Source organism: Pelophylax lessonae, assembly GCF_965119305.1.
Source record: "Pelophylax lessonae genome assembly, chromosome: 1".
NCBI lineage: Eukaryota > Metazoa > Chordata > Amphibia > Anura > Ranidae > Pelophylax > Pelophylax lessonae.
Genome location: NC_138768.1, coordinates 866,099,767 through 866,117,766, shown reverse-complemented (window position 1 = coordinate 866,117,766; position 18,000 = coordinate 866,099,767). Strand labels below are relative to the sequence as shown.

Genomic DNA, 18,000 nt, shown 5'->3' with positions numbered 1-18,000 from the left:
CTCAAACAAATGCAATTGGAAGACTGTTTGCACATGACCAGTCTCGCTGTCTTCTAATACAACGAGAAATACTGTAGATATTATTCAATGTAAATGATAGGTCAGGCAGTGTACACATTTTTCACTATTGTCATTGATTTAGAGGAGTTTTTGTCAAACATTGGACCTAAGCTATACCAATCAATTTAAATTTACAATAGCTTGACCTTTTGACATATCTGACCCATTGGATGTAATATTGGATACTACAGTGTCATCTAGAGTTAGGAGTTAGGAACCATTTTCCTCAAAGAAACTGGTGTAAGAAGATTGTGAATGTAGAAAGGCTTACACCCACGTGGGAAAGGCTAATGAACTTTCTAAATAAAAAGCCGGCAGCACAAACATAAAGGGGGTCTTTATCTGGGAATGACACCAAATCTATACTTCTCAGCTCAAGATCTCAGCTAAATCTATACCAAACCAGCTCAGGATACAGCTTTCCTTGGAACACATAATAACTGAAGTCCTGTTCAATGAATAAATTGTGGACAAGCTATAAAGTCATTTTTAGTTTACCCTTAATGCCTGAAGTCCTGTTCAATGAAGACATTGTGGACCAGCTATAAAGTAATTTTTATTTTACCCTTAATGCTTGAAGTCCTGTTCAATGAAGAAATTGTGGACCAGCTATAAAGTAATTTTTAGTGTACCCTTAATGCCTGAAGTCCTGTTCAATGAAGAAATCGTGGACCAGCTATAAAGTAATTTTTAGAGTATATTAAAAAAGAATAACGCACACATGCAAAAGAAATGACTATCAAATATGAAGACAATCCATAAATAAAAATGGGGATTTGGTCCCACCATATGGCCATATCGTGCTCAAGCCCACCACTACGTCAAAGTACCCCATTATCAGTGGGTCCTACACTATCCATAAAAAAAGGATAAATCCAGCCTCTCTAACCCTTGGAGACAACACTCCTTGCTGGGAGAGATGTGCTAATGCACTACAAGGGACTCCTTCTAAATCTACTTGATAGTGGACACTGATAGAATACAGGTGTGTGTGGGGTGGGGTGCTCAACCACAGAAGTCTGGTCAGACTGAATACATAATAAACAAGCAAAACTTCTTCCTTTTTTTATAGCTATAAAGTAATTTTTAGAGTACCCTTAATGCCTGAAGTCCTGTTCAATGAAGAAATCGTGGACCAGCTATAAAGTAATTTTTAGTGTACCCTTAATGCCTGAAGTCCTGTTCAATTAAGAAATTGTGGACCAGCTATGAAGTAATTTTTAGTGTACCCTTAATGCCTGAAGTCCTGTTCAATAAAGGAATTGTGGACCAGCTATGAAGTAATTTTTAGAGGTATCCTTACTAAGTACATACTATTGGCAATGTTCATTTCCTAGGAAAGGCTAGAAGCTCCCTACAACTGTAAGTAGTTTGTCAATGCAACATTCTTGTTTAGTAAGAGCACATTAACATACTACAGTATTTTTAGTTTCATTGCCTTACTGCAAAATATCCAGATAGATACAATAGGGTTACCACAGAATATTACTGACATGACTTGAATTGTTTTATAACCTTCTTGTGTATGGTGCATGAATTGTATCAGCAGCTGTATTCGGTATTGATAGAGATTGGATTTAATGGCTTTATCCCATATTCTCTTTATCTGTGCTGAGAAGATCTCGAAATACATAGGACAAGAGACCTACGGATACTGAATAGTGGATGGCCGTATTACATAGTTACATAGTTGGTGAGGTTGAAAAAATGACACCAGTCCATCCAGTTCAACCTAAGAGTGTGTGTGGGTGTGTATATGTTTATGTCAATAGTACATCGTATATCCCTGTATGTTGTGGTTTTTAAGGTGCCCATCTACTAGTTTTTTTAAACTATCGACAGTCACTGCTGATACCACCGCTTGTGGTGGGAATTCCACATCCTTACTGCTCTGACAGAAAGGAACCCTCTATGCAGTTTAAGGTTAAACCGCTTCTCTTCCAATTTTAGTGAATGGCCGCGTGTCTTTTTAAATTCCCATTTACTGAAAAGTTTGTTCCTTATGCTAGGGTCACCAGTACAGTTATTCGTACATTGGCATCATATCCCCTCTCAAGTGTCTCCTCTCCAGAAAGAATAGGTTCAATGCTTGTAGTCTTTCCCCATAGCTGAAGTCCTCCAGTCCCTTTATTAGCTTTGTCGCCCTTCTCTGGACTCTCTCCAGTTCCAGCACATCCTTCCTGAGGACCGGTGCCCAGAACTGGACGGAATTCTCCAGATGTGGCCGGACCAGAGTCTTGTAAAGTGGGAGAATTATCATTTTATCTCTAGAGGGAATCACCTTTTTTATACATGCCAATATTCTGTTGGCTTTGCTTGCAGCAACTTGTCATTGCATGCCATTTTTGAGCTTCTTATCTACTAGGACCCCCAGATCTTTCTACATCCTGGATTCCCCCGGCGAGTAACTTGGGTTCGTATTTTTGCCTCCACATGCATTACCTTACATTTTTCAACATTAAACCTCATTTGCCATGTTAGGTGACAGAAAGGTCATATGAGGCTCTGACTGCTCATTGAAGTAAAATAAGTTTTTCCCGTGTGTGCCTCCTACAATCTCATCTATTTTACTATTTACAGAACTAAGTGGAATAAGGGGGTTTAATGAAATTGTAGGAAAATACTATTTCACGGCCAAAAACAGAGTATAATCAGATCCAAAGAAGAGACCGCAGTCTGGGATTGGCTATTTCTGGAGTACAAAAAGCTTAACTGTTTAAAATACATTATTGTACAATTATTTTCCTTATGTGGATTAAAAGTCTATCAGAATAATATTTTAATCAGCCTGGTTACACTCACAGTAATTTCTCGATCTGGCTTGTGGTCAGAGCTTCCATCAGATCCCTGAAATGAGGACCCTCCAGATTGTTCTCAGCCAGGTTCAATGTCTTCAGTGTCTGGTTTTTTCTTACCCCACATGCCAGGTTGGGGCAGGAACTGTCTGAGAGTTCATTTTTATACAAACTGCAGATGAAGGGAAGAATGTTACCAGAGAGCGAAATATTGGCTGGGGAGAGCACAATAATCTGGCAAACAGGAAGTGCAAAGGTATGGCTTAAATAGGAAGTTCATGGGAGGAATTCAAGGATCAAAATAAAACAAGGCAAGGTTGTCTAAGGAATCAGGTATGGCACTGTCCAGCACTTCAGGTGGCTCAGCAAAAAAAAAAAAAAAAAAAGACACTGCCAGACAAAGCAGGGGTTGCAGGAGCCGGGTCCTGACAGGAGGATTTCCTGTCAGTGGTTTCCGAAACCAACAGAAAAGCCAATGTCAATTTTAGTCATGCACAGAAGATTAGCGTCTGAAAGATGATTGAAGTGGTTAGCCGAAATGATAAGAGTATGAGGAGACAACCCTGTGTTAAATTTGGCGCACGCTTAAAGTGGTTGTAAACCGCAGCTGTGTGGCTTGTGAAAAAAAAAAAAAAAACGCCTGCAAGGCAATGGCATAATGTGCTAGTATGCATCACGTACTAGCACATAATGAAATACTCACCATGGAACCAAGCCCTCTAGCGCTGTACAATCACCGCGGCTGACGTGTCTGTCTTCCTGGATTGACCGCTCTGGCTATGTGATTGGCTGGAGCCACGATGACGTCAACCCCCCCCCCCCCCCGCGCGCATAAGTGCAGGAGCTCTCGGTTTCGGCATAAAGCTCTGAAGGTCCGGCAAGGTATGCCGAACCTTCAGAACTTCATGCTGGAACTGAGAGTGCATGTGCCGGTGACATGCAGGGTAAACATCTCCTAAACCAGGGGTATCAAACTCCTCATGGGCGTTATGGTTGCCCTCAAAAGGGCCGGTTGTGTCTGTAAGACTATTTGTCCTAATCAACCCCCCCCCCACCATCAGAAGGCAAGAGACCCCCCACCTCCCTTACATCACAATGCACCCCCCTTACCTTGTGCTGCTGCTGGAAAGAAGCTGGGGTGGGAAGCAGAAAGTGCAGGGTCTAGAGGAGGACCTGTGGAGGGCAGGTGTCAGCTGCCAGAGTGGAGACAAGGTTGTGCTGTGGCTGCATAGAGAGGTGCAGGAGGAGTCCTGTCCTCCCGACTGCTTAGATTGGGGGGGGAGACAAAGACAAGACTCTCCGTGGCTGCAGGGAGAAGAGCAGGATCTGGCGGAGGAGTTCTATCCTCCTCTGCTGCCGACTGCTAAAACAAGGAGGGGGTGGAGATAAGGGGGTGCCGCAGCTTTAGGAGAGGTGGGAGGGCCACATGAAATAGCCTGGAAGGCCTTGTGTTTGACACCGGTGTCCTAAATGGTGCAAGTTTAGGAGATATTTATTTTATCTATAGGTAAGCTTTATTATAGGCTTTCCTGTAGGTCAAAATGGCTAAGCGGGGTTTACCACTGCTTTAAAGCAGAAAATGGCACTTGAGACAGAAATGATGATGCCTGACCACCTAAGAACAGATTTCAACATTTATGACCTCTTATAATCTCATTTATTTTACTAATGATCAGACTGCACAAAATATTGCAGGTAAGCAGGGTTTTAGGAATATATTATTTCATGGCTAAAAACAAAGAATTCAACAGCAGTCCAGGGCTGGCTATCTATTAAAGCGGTTGTATACTGCCGAAAAAAAAAACAAACCCTGCAAGACAAAGGTGTCCGTGTCGGGGGTTTTTAAAACAAAGCCCTGACACGGACGCCTGGACACCGCTGTGGGAGCTGTCATGCTCCCTTGGCGTCTCTTTTCCGGGTTCACGGCTTCGGCGCTGTGAGTGGCCGGAGCCGCGATGACGTCACTCCAGCGCATGTGCGCAGGAGTCACTTTCCGGCATGGAGCCGGCAAGGAACTCTGAAGGTCCGCTGGACCTTCAAAGCGCATGCGCTGATAGTGTCAGCGGCTGCATGCAGGTCAAATATCTCCCAAACCATGCAGGTTTAGGAGATATTAACCACTTTACCACCGCAGGATTTTCCAGCTTTACGTCCAGGCCACTTTTTGCAACTTGGCACTGCGCGACTTTAACTGACAATTGCGCGGTCATGCAATGCTGTACCCAAACGAAATTTATGTACTTTTTTTTGCCACAAACAGAGCTTTCTTTTGGTGGTATTTGATCACCTCTGCGCTTTTCATTTTTTGCGATATTAATTAAAAAATGCAAAAATTTTGCGAAAAAATTTACATTTTCTACTTTGACAGTTAAAAAATATCCAATATATTCAATTTTTGTCATACATTTAGGCCAAAATGTATTTAGCTACATGTCTTTGACAAAAAAATCCTCAATGAGCGTATTTTTTTTATTTTTTAAGACTGGAAGATTTTACCCCATTCCTGACTAGGCAATATTTTGCGATTCGGCACTGCGTTACTTTAACGGACAGTTGCGCGGTCGTGCGACGCTGTACCCAAATTAGATTTATGTCCTTTTTTCCCCCACAAATAGAGCTTTCTTTTGGTGGTATTTGATCACCTGTGCAATTTTTAATTTTTGATAAAAAGAGTGACAATTTTGAAAAAAAAAAACAATATTTTTTACATTCTGATATATAACATTCCCCAAAAAAAAATTAAAAATCAAAGATTTTTAACATTTTAGGCCAATTTGTTTTCTGCTACATATTTTTGGTAAAAAAAAAAATCACAATAAGTGTATTTTGATTGGTTTGCGCAAATGTTATCGCGTTTACTAACTACGGGAAAGATTTATGTCATTTTTATTGTTTATTTTTTTTTACTAGTAATGGTGGATATCTGCGATTTTTTTTGCGGGACTGCGACATTGTGGCGGACAGATCGGACCCCTAACTGACATTTTCTACACTTTTGGGGGGACCAGTGACATTACTACAGTAATCAGTGCTAAAAATATGCACTGTTACTGTAATAATGACACTGGCAGGGAAGGGGTTAACTTTATTGGTGATCAAGGGGTTAAATGTATGCCTCATGCTTACTGACGTGTGGGGGGAGGGGATTGTGTGACACAGACACAGATCGCAGGTTCAGCTATGCTGAATCCTGTAATCTGTCCCTGCCTGTCACATAGGAGATCCGCCCGCTTTGTTTATACAAGTGGGCGGATTTCCTCACTCGATCCCCGACGATCGGGGAAGAGCAGCGGTGATCACCGCCTCTCCTCCCCTGGCCCGACTCCCGCTGTGTCTAAATACAGTGGAGGCACGCGCGCCGCCGATAGGGGGTGGGACCCAGCGACGTATGTCTACGTTGCTGGACGAAAATGAGCCACTTTGCCGCAGTACCAGCTCAGTGAGCGGTCGGCAAGTGGTTAATTGTACCTACAGGTAATCCTTATTATAGGCTTACCTGTAGGTAAAAGTAAAAATAATTGAGTATACTACTACTAAGTCTAAATATTACTTTTAACCACTTCAGCCCGGAAGATTTTCCCCCTTAATGACCAGGCCATTTTTTGCGTTTTGGCACTGCGTTAATTTAACTGACAATTGCGCGGTCGTGCGACGCTGTACCCAAATAAAATTGATGACCTTTTTTTTCCCACAAATAGAGCTTTTTTTGGAAGTATTTGATCACCTGTGTGATTTTTATTTTTTGCGCTATAAACAAAAAAAGACTGAAAATTTAAAAAAAAAAAAAAAATATATATATATATATATATATATATATATATATATATATATATATATATATTTTTTTTTTTTTTACTTTCTGCTATAAAGCACATTCAATAAAATTTTTTTTAAAAAATCTAATTTCTTCATCAATATAGGCCAAAATGTATTCTGCTACATATTTTTGGTAAAAAAAAAATTTGCAAACTGCGTATATTGATTGGTTTGCGCAAAAGTTATTGTGTCTAGAAACTATGGGATATTTTTATGACATTTTTATGTATGTATATTTTTTACTAGTAATGGCGGCGATCAGCAACCTATAGCAGGACTGCGACATTGCGGCGGACAAATCAGACACCTAACTGACACTTTTGACACTTTTTTTGGGGACCAGTGACACCAATACAGTGATCAGTGCTAAAACAAAATATACTGACAGGGAAAGGCATTAACATCAGGGGTGATCAAAGGGTTAAATGTGTTCCCTGGGGAGTGCTTGCTAACTGTATGGGGGAGGTGCTCTGACTGGGGGAAGACAGAGATCTTGTGTTCCTGCTTTGCAGGAACACAAGATCTCTATCCACAAGATCTCTATCTTCTCCCCTCTCAGAACGGTGATCTGCCTTGTTTGCATAGGCAGACTGCTGTTCTGCCACTCTCGGGAACAAACGCAGGTGTCCCTCGGACATCAGGTCCGCTGGACCTGCTGATTGGCTCCCCCTCTGTCCATTCAGCGTGCAATCGGGTCTCAGGCGGCGCACGCGCGCCACCTACAGCCTATTGCAAGACCTCATGTACAGGTACTTGTTTTTGCGCAATAGAGCCACAGCCACTTTGCTGCAGTAAATGTACATTACATGGTCGGCAAGTAGTTAATTACATTGTTTATAGATAGATAGATAGATAGATAGATAGATAGATAGATAGATAGATAGATAGATAGATAGATAGATAGATAGATAGATAGATAGATAGATAGATAGATAGATAGATAGATAGATAGATAGATAGATAGATAGATAGATAGATAGATAGATAGATAGATAGATAGATATAGTATTATACTGTGTATGTGGTATACTTACAGTATTTCTTCGACATGGCTTGTTGTCAAAGCTGTCATCAGATCACTGAAATGAGGACCCTCCATATTGTTCCAGGACAGGTCCAGTGTCCTCAGTGTCTGGTTATTTCGTATTCCAGATGCCAGATGGAGGCAGGAACTGTCTGTCAGCTGATTATTAGACAGACTGTAGAAAAAAGAGAAGACATTCAATTTCTTTGGAAATTAAATAAGGCGGAGTGAATTTCTCTTTATTAGAATCATTTATGTTAAGTCACTTCATAAAACTCCGGTAAATCTATTTTTATAGAAAAAAATTTATAATGAAGTGGATGCACGAATATTGTCATCCATGTGTAATATACCACTAACAAACTCTTTCATGCTCTCTAGCAGAACTAAATTCTGCAAAGCAGGCTTCTAATATAAGAGGATGTGGGCATACGGCTTCAGGGGAATCCCACACTAGAAACAGCTCTGAGCCAGCAAAAATCTGAAACACTCTCTTGCAAACAGCAACAGTGTCTCCAGGATCTCTCTCGGACCTTTACACACTGTGTCCCTGTATACATGGATGCCTCCCTCCAGTATCAGCCAGACTCTGTACCGTGAGCCTCCCGGCCAGATCCTCTGTAGACTTCACTCCAGTCCAGTGGTGGCTGGTGTGCATTAATTTGGGGGTGGGGTGGGGATTGGGGCAGCAAACCAATGCGCACCCCCCCAGTCGGTCGGTAAGTCAGTCAGATGGCAGGCGACACGTCCTTTTCCCAACCAACGGTCTGCCTCCTTACCTCATCCATCCTCCGGTCCGAGCCGGGGAGTGCTGGATGGCAGATCCGCTGTCCTTCTCCTCCAGACGTGTCTCTTCTGCCTCTTCCTGGCCACTGGCCAGTAAGATCACTCCTCCTTTTGGCCAATTGGGGAAGGGGTCTCACAACCCTCTTCCTGATTGGCTTGGAGGAGAGTCAGTGTGACAATAGTGAATATTCATTCGATATTGTGACACAAATAGGTGGGCTCAGGGCGCAGTGCTCTGCGCCCCGAGCCCACCCTTTTTTGAAGCCTATTAGAGCCTCTGGCTCTAATCACGTGCTTAAAAAAAAAAAAAAAAAACACATTGGAATCCATGCGTCCGGCTCCCTGCATGTAGATTAGGGGGCCGGACGCATGGATGGGGGGGCGGCACCCCTGCGCCCCAATGGATGGGCCGCCCCTGCTCCAGACTGTTCTTCGTGCTTTAGGAACTAGCCCCCCAACTCGCTCTGAGCTGGGGCCATGTTGAACCATTTGTTGGCTCCACTGGATAGCCAAGAAAGGAAGGCAGACAGTCCCTCCAGGCTGGGTCCCTCAGGCAGGCTAAGGACCCTGCTGTTCTAGGTCCCAGGCTGATCAGGGATTGGCTAAGGCAGCATAAATATTCATGCTGCCCATTTGATTACTCCACACTTATGTTCCAGAACCAACCAGAGAGTTCTGGAATGCAGGGATGAACAATCAAATGTGTAGCCAGTGGCGGCCCGTCCATTGGGGGTGCAGGGGCGCAGCCCCCCCTATCCATGTGTCCGGCCCCCTAATCTACATGCAGGGCACCGTACGCATGGATTCCAATGTTTTTTTTTTTTAAGGACGTGATTAGAGCCAGAGGCTCTAATAGGTTTCAAAAAAGGGCGGGCTTGGGACGCAGAGTACTGCGCCCTGAGCCCACCCAGTTGTGTGACAATAGCGAATGAATATTCGCTATTGTCACATGGATTCTCCTTCTGGTCAATCAGGAAGCGGGTCCTGAGACCCATTTCCCGATTGGCCGAAAGGAGAAACTATGCCATTGGCCAAGGAGGAGGGAGGAGACGCAGGAGACTGAGACGGAAGCTGCTGCCACTGCCTGCCCTCCACATGTCCAGGGTGAGTGGGCCGGCAACCGGGAGGGTATGGTGTGCGGGCTGGTGTGGTCCGGGGGGTAGTATGGTGTGGTGTGTCTGCCACTCCCCCCCCCCCCCCCACCGCAGCCCATGGAGCACCAGCTGCCACTGCGTGTAGCCTGAGAAATCCAGAACAACCAAAAGCAATCAACCTGCTCCTTGGGCTACAGAGGAGCCAAGCTAGATTTGCCTAAATCAACTAGGACCTAACTAGGAGGGTGCAACAATAATACAAGCATTCTGCCCCTTTGTGTACATGCAACTGGAGGGTTGGAAAGGCCAGGGTGGCTGATGGTTGGGCCAGCATTAACAGCTTCCTGCTGGGTTCAGAGTGAACCCAAACTCGCCCTTAGTAGGAACCCAACTTTGTTTGTAGGCAGGTGCCTACTTCTGGGATGCATACTGCCTCATGTTATTAACCTGCACTGTGTTCCTAAAAAAGCATATTTTAGTGAGTTCTTGTCTAGTGGACTGCCCAGACGTTAGGAAGGGGTTATGGCTGCCAACTCCTGGTGGTTCATGGCTCTGCCCCCTTGCGGTGGACTATAAATACAAGGGGAGGCAACCTAGCTGGGTAATTGTGTCTTCGATAAGAAAGTACAAGGAGGACAGCAGCCACATGTAACTCTACACTTTTGGTAGACTCTCCCATGGTGGGTACCTAATTGGGGTAGCAGAGATGGCTATATGGACTTTTGCTGAAAGGATTTCATTTAAAAGAAGTGTGATCTGGGCAGCTTGAGGTTAGGAAGAGCTAGGATGAACTTGGGTGCTATAGCTGTCAGCCTGTGGGACAACAGTGTGACTTGGCATGGATGGTAGAGAGCTCTGGTAGTGAGGGGGTTTCTGAGCTTAACCCCCTCCCTAGCGATCAGTGCCACATACATGGGACCAACATTGCAACACAGAGCCTCTATGTATCTACCCTGTATGTCAGAGGAGAGAGGAAAAGAGAGAGGATCCTCAGGAATACAGAAGCTCAGAAGCACATAGAGATGTACACTCACCGGTAACTTTATTAGGTACATCTGTTCTCTTGCTTGGTAACTCAAATTGCTAATCACATGGCAGCCACTCAATGCATTTAGACATCTAGACGTTGTGAAGAGGAATGGGGAAGAAAGGGGATTTAAGTGACTTTGAACAAGGCATGGTTGTTGGTGCCAGGCTGGTCTGAGTATTTTAAAAACTGCTACTACTGGGATTTTCACACACAACCAATTCTCGGGTTTAAAGATAATGGTCGTAAAAAAAAAGAAAATATCCAGTGAGAGGCAGTTGTGTGGAGGAAAATGCCAAATAATCACTTGTTACAACCAAGGTATGCAGAATACCATCTCTGAACGCATAACACATCATAACTTGAAGCAGAAGGGCTACAGCAGCAGAAGACTACACCGGGTATTACTCCTGTCAGCTAAGAACAGGAAACTGAGGCTACAATTCACACACGCTCACCAAGATTGGACAATAGAAGATTGGAAAAATGTTGCCTGGTCTCGATTTCAGCTGCGGCATTCAGATGGTGGGGTCAGAATTTGGTGTAAACAGCATTAAAAAGCATGGATCCATCCTGCCTTGTATCAACGATAATGGCTGGTGGTGGTGGTGTATTGGCGTGAAGGGATATTTTCTTGGGCCCCTTAGTACCACTTGAGCATTGTTTAACCACTTTACCACCGGAGGATTTTGCTGTCTTACGTCCAGGCCACTTTTTGCGATTTGGCACTGTGCGAATTTAACTGACAATTGCGCGGTCGTACCCAAACAAAATTTACGTCCTTTTTTTCCCACAAACAGAGCTTTCTTTTGGTGGTATTTGATCACCTGTGCGCTTTTTACTTTTTGTGCTATAAACAAAAAAAGAGCGTTTATTTTGAAAAAATAACAATATTTTTAACATTTTTTTATATGAAATTCCCCCCCAAAAAAATGTAAAAATCTAATTTTTTTAAAAATTTTTTGCCAATTTGTTTTCTGCTACCTATGTTTAGTAAAAAAAATCACGATAAGCGTATTTTGATTGGTTTGCGCAAAAGTTATTGCGTTTACTAACTTAGGGAAAGATTTCTGTCATTTTTGGTGTTTTTTTTTTTAACGCGTAATGGCGGCGATCTGCGTTTTTTTTTTTTTTTGCGGGACTGCGACATTGCGGCGGACAGATCGGACCCTTGACTGACATTTTTGACACTTTTTGGGGTACCAGTGACATTACTGCAGTAATCAGTGCTATACATATGCACTGTTACTGTAAAAATGACACTGGCAGTGAAGGGGTTAATTTTATTGGAGAGGGAGGGGTTAATGTATGCCTGGTGCTTACTGACGTGTGTGAGGGGAGGTGACTGAGTGACAGAAGGACAGATCGGATGTTCAGCTATGCTGAACACTCCGATCTGTCAGTCCCTGTCACTTAGGAGATGCTGCTCCTCCCCTGGCCCGACTCCCGCTGTGACTGAAAACAGCGGGAGCGCGCCTCCGGCGGCGCGCGAGCGCCGCCTACAGGGGGAGGAGTCCAGCGACGTAGGTCTACGTCGCTGGAAGGGAACGAGCCACTGTGCCGCAGTAGCAGCACAGTGGCTGGGGCTAAAGTGGTTAAACGCCATGGCCTGCCTGAGTATTGTTGCTGACCATGTCCATCCCTTTATGACTACAGTGTCCCCATCTCCTGATGGCTCCTTCCAGCAGGATAATGCACCATGTCACAAAGCTCCAATCATCTCACCACTGGTTTCTTCACCATGACAAGGAGGTCACTGTACTCCAATGGCCTTCACACTCACCACATCTCATCCAATAGAGAACCTTTGGAACTGGAGATTTGCATCATGGATGTGCAGCCGACAAATCTGCAGCAACTGCGTGATTCTATCATGTCACTATGGACCAAAATCTCTGAGGAATGTTTCCAACACCTTGATGAATATATGCCACAAAGAATTAAGGCAGTTCTGAAAGCAAAAGGGGGTCCAACCCGGGACTAGCAAGGTGTACCTAATAACGTGGCCGGTGAGTGTATTTCTCTTTGAAGATGAAGTATTATCTGATGCGTTCACAAATATACAGTACATACGGTCTGCATCAGTGGTGGCTGGTGCTCGATATTTTAGGGGGGGGGGGCAAACCAATGACACACACCACCCAACCCCCCGGGGAGACGGACGGGACAGCGGCGTTCAGAGGCCTCCTTACCTTAGGAGGCAGATGACGAGGATTTAAGGTAGGGCTGCTGCTCCGCGCTCCAGGTTCTCCTTGTTTCGGGGACGTTGCTTCTCCCCCCCGGCCGAACAGAAAGTAGGTCCTGAGACCCCAATTGGCTGGGAGTCCTAAGACTCCCTAGCCTATCGGGTCTTAGGAGCCACTTGCTGATTGGTCAGGAGGAGAATCAGGAGGACAATAGCGAATATTAATTCGCTACTGTCACACGACTGGGTGGGTTGCGCCCGGAGCCCACCCTTTTTTGAAGCCAATTAAAGCCTCAGGCTCTAATCACGTGTTTAACCACTTTAGGACCGGAGGATTTTCATGCTTTACGTCCAGGCCACTTTTTGCAATTCCGCACTGTGCGACTTTAACTGACAATTGCGCGGTCATGCAACACCGTACCCAAACAAAATTTATGTCCTTTTTTTCCCACAAACACAGCTTTCTTTTGGTGGTATTTGATCACCTCTGCGCTTTTCATTTTTTGCGATATTAATAAAAAAATGTGACAATTTTGAAAAAATAACAATATTTTTCTACTTTGACAGTTAAAAAATATCCAATATATTCAGTTTTTGTCATATATTTAGGCCAAAATGTATTTAGCTACATGTCTTTGACAAAAAAATTCTCAATAAGCGCATTTTTAACCGCTTTAAGACCGAAAGATTTTACCCCAATCCTGACCAAGCCATATTTTGCGATTCGGCACTGCGTAAAATACCGGACAATTGCGCAGTCATGCGACGCTGTACCCAAATTACATTTATGTCCTTTTTTTCCCCCACAAATAGAGCTTTCTTTTGGTGGTATTTGATCACCTGTGCGATTTTTACTTTTTGCGCTATAAACAAAAAAAGAGCAACAATTTTGAAAAAAATAACAATATTTTTCAAATTTTTTTATATGAAATTCCCCAAAATAAAAAATGTAAAAATCAAAATTTTTTAACATTTTAGGCCAATTTGTTTTCTGCTACATATGTTTGGTAAAAAAAAAAAAAAATCGCAATAAGCGTATTTTGATTGGTTTGTGCAAAAGTTATCGCAGCTACTAACTACGGGAAATTTATGTCATTTTTATTGTTTTTTTTTAACTAGTAATGGTGGCGATCTGCGATTTTTTTTGCGGGACTGCTACATTGCGGCGGACAGGTCGGACCCTTGACTGACATTTTTGACACTTTTGGGGTTACCAGTGACATTACTGCAGTAATCAGTGCTTTATATATGCACTGTTACTGTAAAAATGACACTGGCAGGGAAGGGGTTAATTTTATTGGAGAGGGAGGGGTTAATGTATGCCTGGTGCTTACTGACGTGTGTGGGGGAGGGGACTGTGTGACACAGGGACAGATCGGATGTTCAGCTATGCTGAACCCTGCAATCTGACCCTGTCTGTCACATAGGAGATCCGCTCACTTTGTTTACACAAATGGGCGGATCTCCCCACTCGATCCCCGACGATCGGGGAAGAGCGGCAGTGATCACCGCCTCTCCTCCCCTGGCCCGACTCCCGCTGTGTCTGAACACAGTGGGAGCGAGCCTCCGGTGGCGCGCGCGCGCCGCCGAGAAAGGGTAATGTCTGGTGACGTAGGTCTACGTCGCCAGACGTTATCGAGCCACTTTGCCGCAGTAGTGCTCTAGTGAGCAGTCGGCAAGTGGTTAAATCGGGTCTTAGGAGCCACTTCTGGATTGGTCGGGAGGAGAATCAGGAGGACAATAGCGAATAATAATTCACTATTGTCACACAACTGGGTGGGCTCTGGGCGTCCCGAGACCACCCTTTTTTTAAGCCAATTAAAGCCTCAGGCTCTAATCACATGCTTAAAAAAAAAAAAAAAAAACATTTAAATTCATGTGTCCGGCGCCCTGCTTGTAGATTAGGGGCCAGGAGCATAGATTAGGGGGACGGCACTCATGTGCCCTGTATGGATGTTGCCGCCACTGGTCTGCATGTAATAAACAAAAAACACTATTGATTTGTAATTTCTCTAGAAAAAAACACCTAAAAATTCCAGTTTAACAAAACAATGTAATTATTCATATTTAATATTTACCTCAAGCACTTGGAGGTATGTAGAGCTGGTATAAGTTTCTTCAGTCCTTCACCCTGAACATTACATGACGCTATATTTACTTCTTCTGTCTCTCTGCAGGATTGAAGGATAAATGACAGTACAGAGCAGTCCAGAGGGCTGAGGGGGACACCAAACAAGTCAACTTTCTTTGACCTAAAACATTGTTCCACCAGAGCCTTATTCCTGCTCTCATGGAGACAGTAGAAGACATTAAGAAGTTCTCTCTTGTCTCGTGTGGACTTCTCAGGTCGTTCTTCAATTTTCTTCTGGATCCAGGTGATGACATGTCTGGAAGCCTGAGTAGACAATTCTCCCACATGAGACTTTAACGTGGATCTAGTAGAAGAGTCCGAGAGACCGCAGAGGAAACAGAAGAATATCTCAGCACGGCCGTCATTGAAATGTTTCGCCCCATCAAAGGTTTCCTGTAATTTGTCAGCATTATAGTTCATAAAATACACCAAAGCAGCAAAAAACTCCTGAAGAGTGAGATGTAAGAAGGTGTAATCCACATCAGGCGGCTGACCAGATTCCATCAGGAAACATGAAAAGAGATGTTTATCATTTCTCACACTGAATGACTCCAGATGACGCTCGTCAAAGACAGTCATGTGATTTATGACTCCATGTTCTGCCATCCAACCAATAGGTGTCAGCAGTTCCCGGGTAGTGCAACCGTCATCCTTATTCTGGCTGTGATTGGCCAGAATGTAGGAGACAAAGGTCACAAAGAGTTGCGTCACTGTTTTAGGCAACGAGGCCATCAGCTGACTGGTGTTTGTTGGTTGGGCTCTGAAGCACATTGACAACACAGTACAGATGATCCAGCAGTATGATGGGATATAACAGAAAGTGTACAGTGTGTCATTCTCCTGCACATAATGAAAAGCCTTTTCCGACTCTTCATCATTTCCAAAGAAATTTTTAAAGAAGACCAGTCTGTCTTCATGGAGGAATCCCATGATCTCAGTTATTCTCTGGAAAACGCCAGTATCAATGGATGCCAATCTGGTTGGGCGGCTAGTTATTAGAACAGAGCAACCTTTAAGTAGACTCTGCCTTGCCAAACTGACCACAATGTCACCAAAATCTCTTCTCTGTTTAGGATTGGACAGTTTACTTGATCTGAAATCCATTTGGTGGATACTTTCATCTAGTCCATCAAATATAAACAGAAGTCTCTCGGGATATTGCAAAATATTTTCAATTTGGCTCTCCAGATATGGATATTGATGGAGAATCATCTCCTCCAAGCTAACCTCTCCCAGTCTATTAAGGTCCCGGAATCGGAAGAAGAAGACAAAGGCAAATCTTTGGTAGTGTTTTTCGGTCACCCAGTCATAGACAAACTTCTGCATCAGTGTTGTCTTCCCTATTCCTGGCACTCCGCTAACCATTACTGCATGTGGTACACATTTGGACTGGTGGTTCCATCGGAAGAGCTTGTTGGGGGAAATGTGTTCCAATTGAGATTTGGTCTTCTTCAAGCATTCCTCGTGTTTTACCCCAGTTTGTATTAGCTCGTTCTGTGGACGCTGCCTGAACTGATCGGTGGAGACTACAATCAGGTTCACATAACGCTCATTGATCAGGAACTCTTGTGGTTCCATGGTAGTTCCCGGTGGTCTATGCTCCACTAGAATCTCACTCTTTGCCATTAGATGGGATTTGTGCTTTTCCTGAATATCTGGGAATATAATAGAAATCATTTTTGACTCTTGATTTTATAAAAAGAGCAGAGAATGTGATGCTTAATACTAATATTTGTCACAGTCTATCCATGAGTGAATTTAAGTCTAAATCATGCATCACTAATCGGAATAAGCCAGACGTATCTGGATTCGGTGTGGCTGCTTCGCCGGAAATCCAAATTCAATTTAAGTCATTAGTTTTGGCCATTTTATAGGCTAATAGGCAAGGGATTGTCAAACTAATGAAATGGGGGGCTGGGCATTGCCCTGGGTAACATGTACCAAAGCAACATTAAAAATAATAAATAAATGTAACCACTTGCCGACCGCCCGCTGCAGTTTTACTGTGGCAGGCTGGCTCGGCTGCGTAAAACGACGTAGCTGTACGTCGGTCGCGCGCGTGGTGCTGGGGGGCGAGGGCGTGCCGGCGGCGGCGTGCTCCTTTCCCCACTAGGCAGTGGGGATGCCTATCCTTGGGAACGTGGCAGCCGGGTACCCGCGATCGCTCCCCGCTGATAGAGAAGGATGGGCAGCTGTTGTAAACACAGCTGACCGTTCTTCTCTCTGAAATGATCGCAGAGCTCCTGTGATCCTTCTATATAGGATCACAGGTCTCTATGGTCATTCCACAAGCCCATCCCCCATACAGTTAATAAACACTCCACTAGGCTCCTCTTAACCCTTTGACCACTCCTAGGTTAACCCCTTCCTTGCCAGTGTCATTATTACAGTAACAGTGCATATTTTTAGCACTGATTACTGTAGTAATGTCACTGGTCCCCCCCCCCAAAAGTGTCAAAAATGTCAGTTAGGGGTCTGATCTGTCCGCCGCAATGTCCCAGTCCCACTAAAAATCGCAGATCGCCACCATTACTAGTAAAAAATAAATAAATAAAAATTACGTAAATCTTTCCCCTAGTTTGTTGACACGATAACTTATGCGCAAACCAATCAAAATACTCTTATTGCAATTTTTGAAATCAAAAATATGTAGCAGAATACAAATTGGCCTAAAAGGATGAAAAATTTTGATGTAAAAAAAAAATTTTGGGGGGGAATGTTATATAGCAGACTGTGAAAAATATTGTTTTTTTTTTTTTTTCTTCAGAATTGTCGCTCTTTTTTTTTGTTTATAGCGCAAAAAATAAAAATTGCACAGGTGATCAAATACCACCAAAAGAAATCTCTGTTTGTTGAAGAAAAGGACAAATTTCATTTGGGTACAGCATTGCACGACTGCACAATTTTCCATTAAAGTATCCCAGTGCCAAATTACAAAAAATGGCCTGGTCATTAAGGGGGGAAACCCCTCTGGTCCAGAACTGGTTAAATAACATGCCTTATGAATGCCCTTAACCCGCTGTGAAGTGGTGCCTCTGTATGTTGTATACAACACCAACCTTTACAAAAAAAAATAAAAATG

The 18,000-nt window shown here is 43.7% G+C and overlaps 2 protein-coding genes across 2 annotated transcripts in view; one reads left to right on the top strand and one right to left on the bottom strand.

The window, feature by feature from the left end:
• The window catches only part of LOC309550265 (eotaxin-like), a gene marked incomplete at its 3' end in the record, with an annotated part of 902,909 nt that overhangs the window by 73,108 nt on the left and 811,801 nt on the right, over positions 1 to 18,000 (top strand). The window lies entirely within an intron of this gene.
• LOC309544802 (NACHT, LRR and PYD domains-containing protein 3-like) overlaps positions 1 to 18,000 on the bottom strand; it is a 50,685-nt gene that overhangs the window by 21,508 nt on the left and 11,177 nt on the right. Inside the window, exons 3-5 of the mRNA XM_082243780.1 lie at positions 14,866 to 16,573; positions 7,706 to 7,870; positions 2,863 to 3,027 (exon numbers count right to left, since the gene is read on the bottom strand). Of these exons, the coding sequence (XP_082099906.1) occupies positions 2,863 to 3,027; positions 7,706 to 7,870; positions 14,866 to 16,573 (2,038 nt within the window). The remainder of the gene's footprint in view (positions 1 to 2,862; positions 3,028 to 7,705; positions 7,871 to 14,865; positions 16,574 to 18,000) is intronic.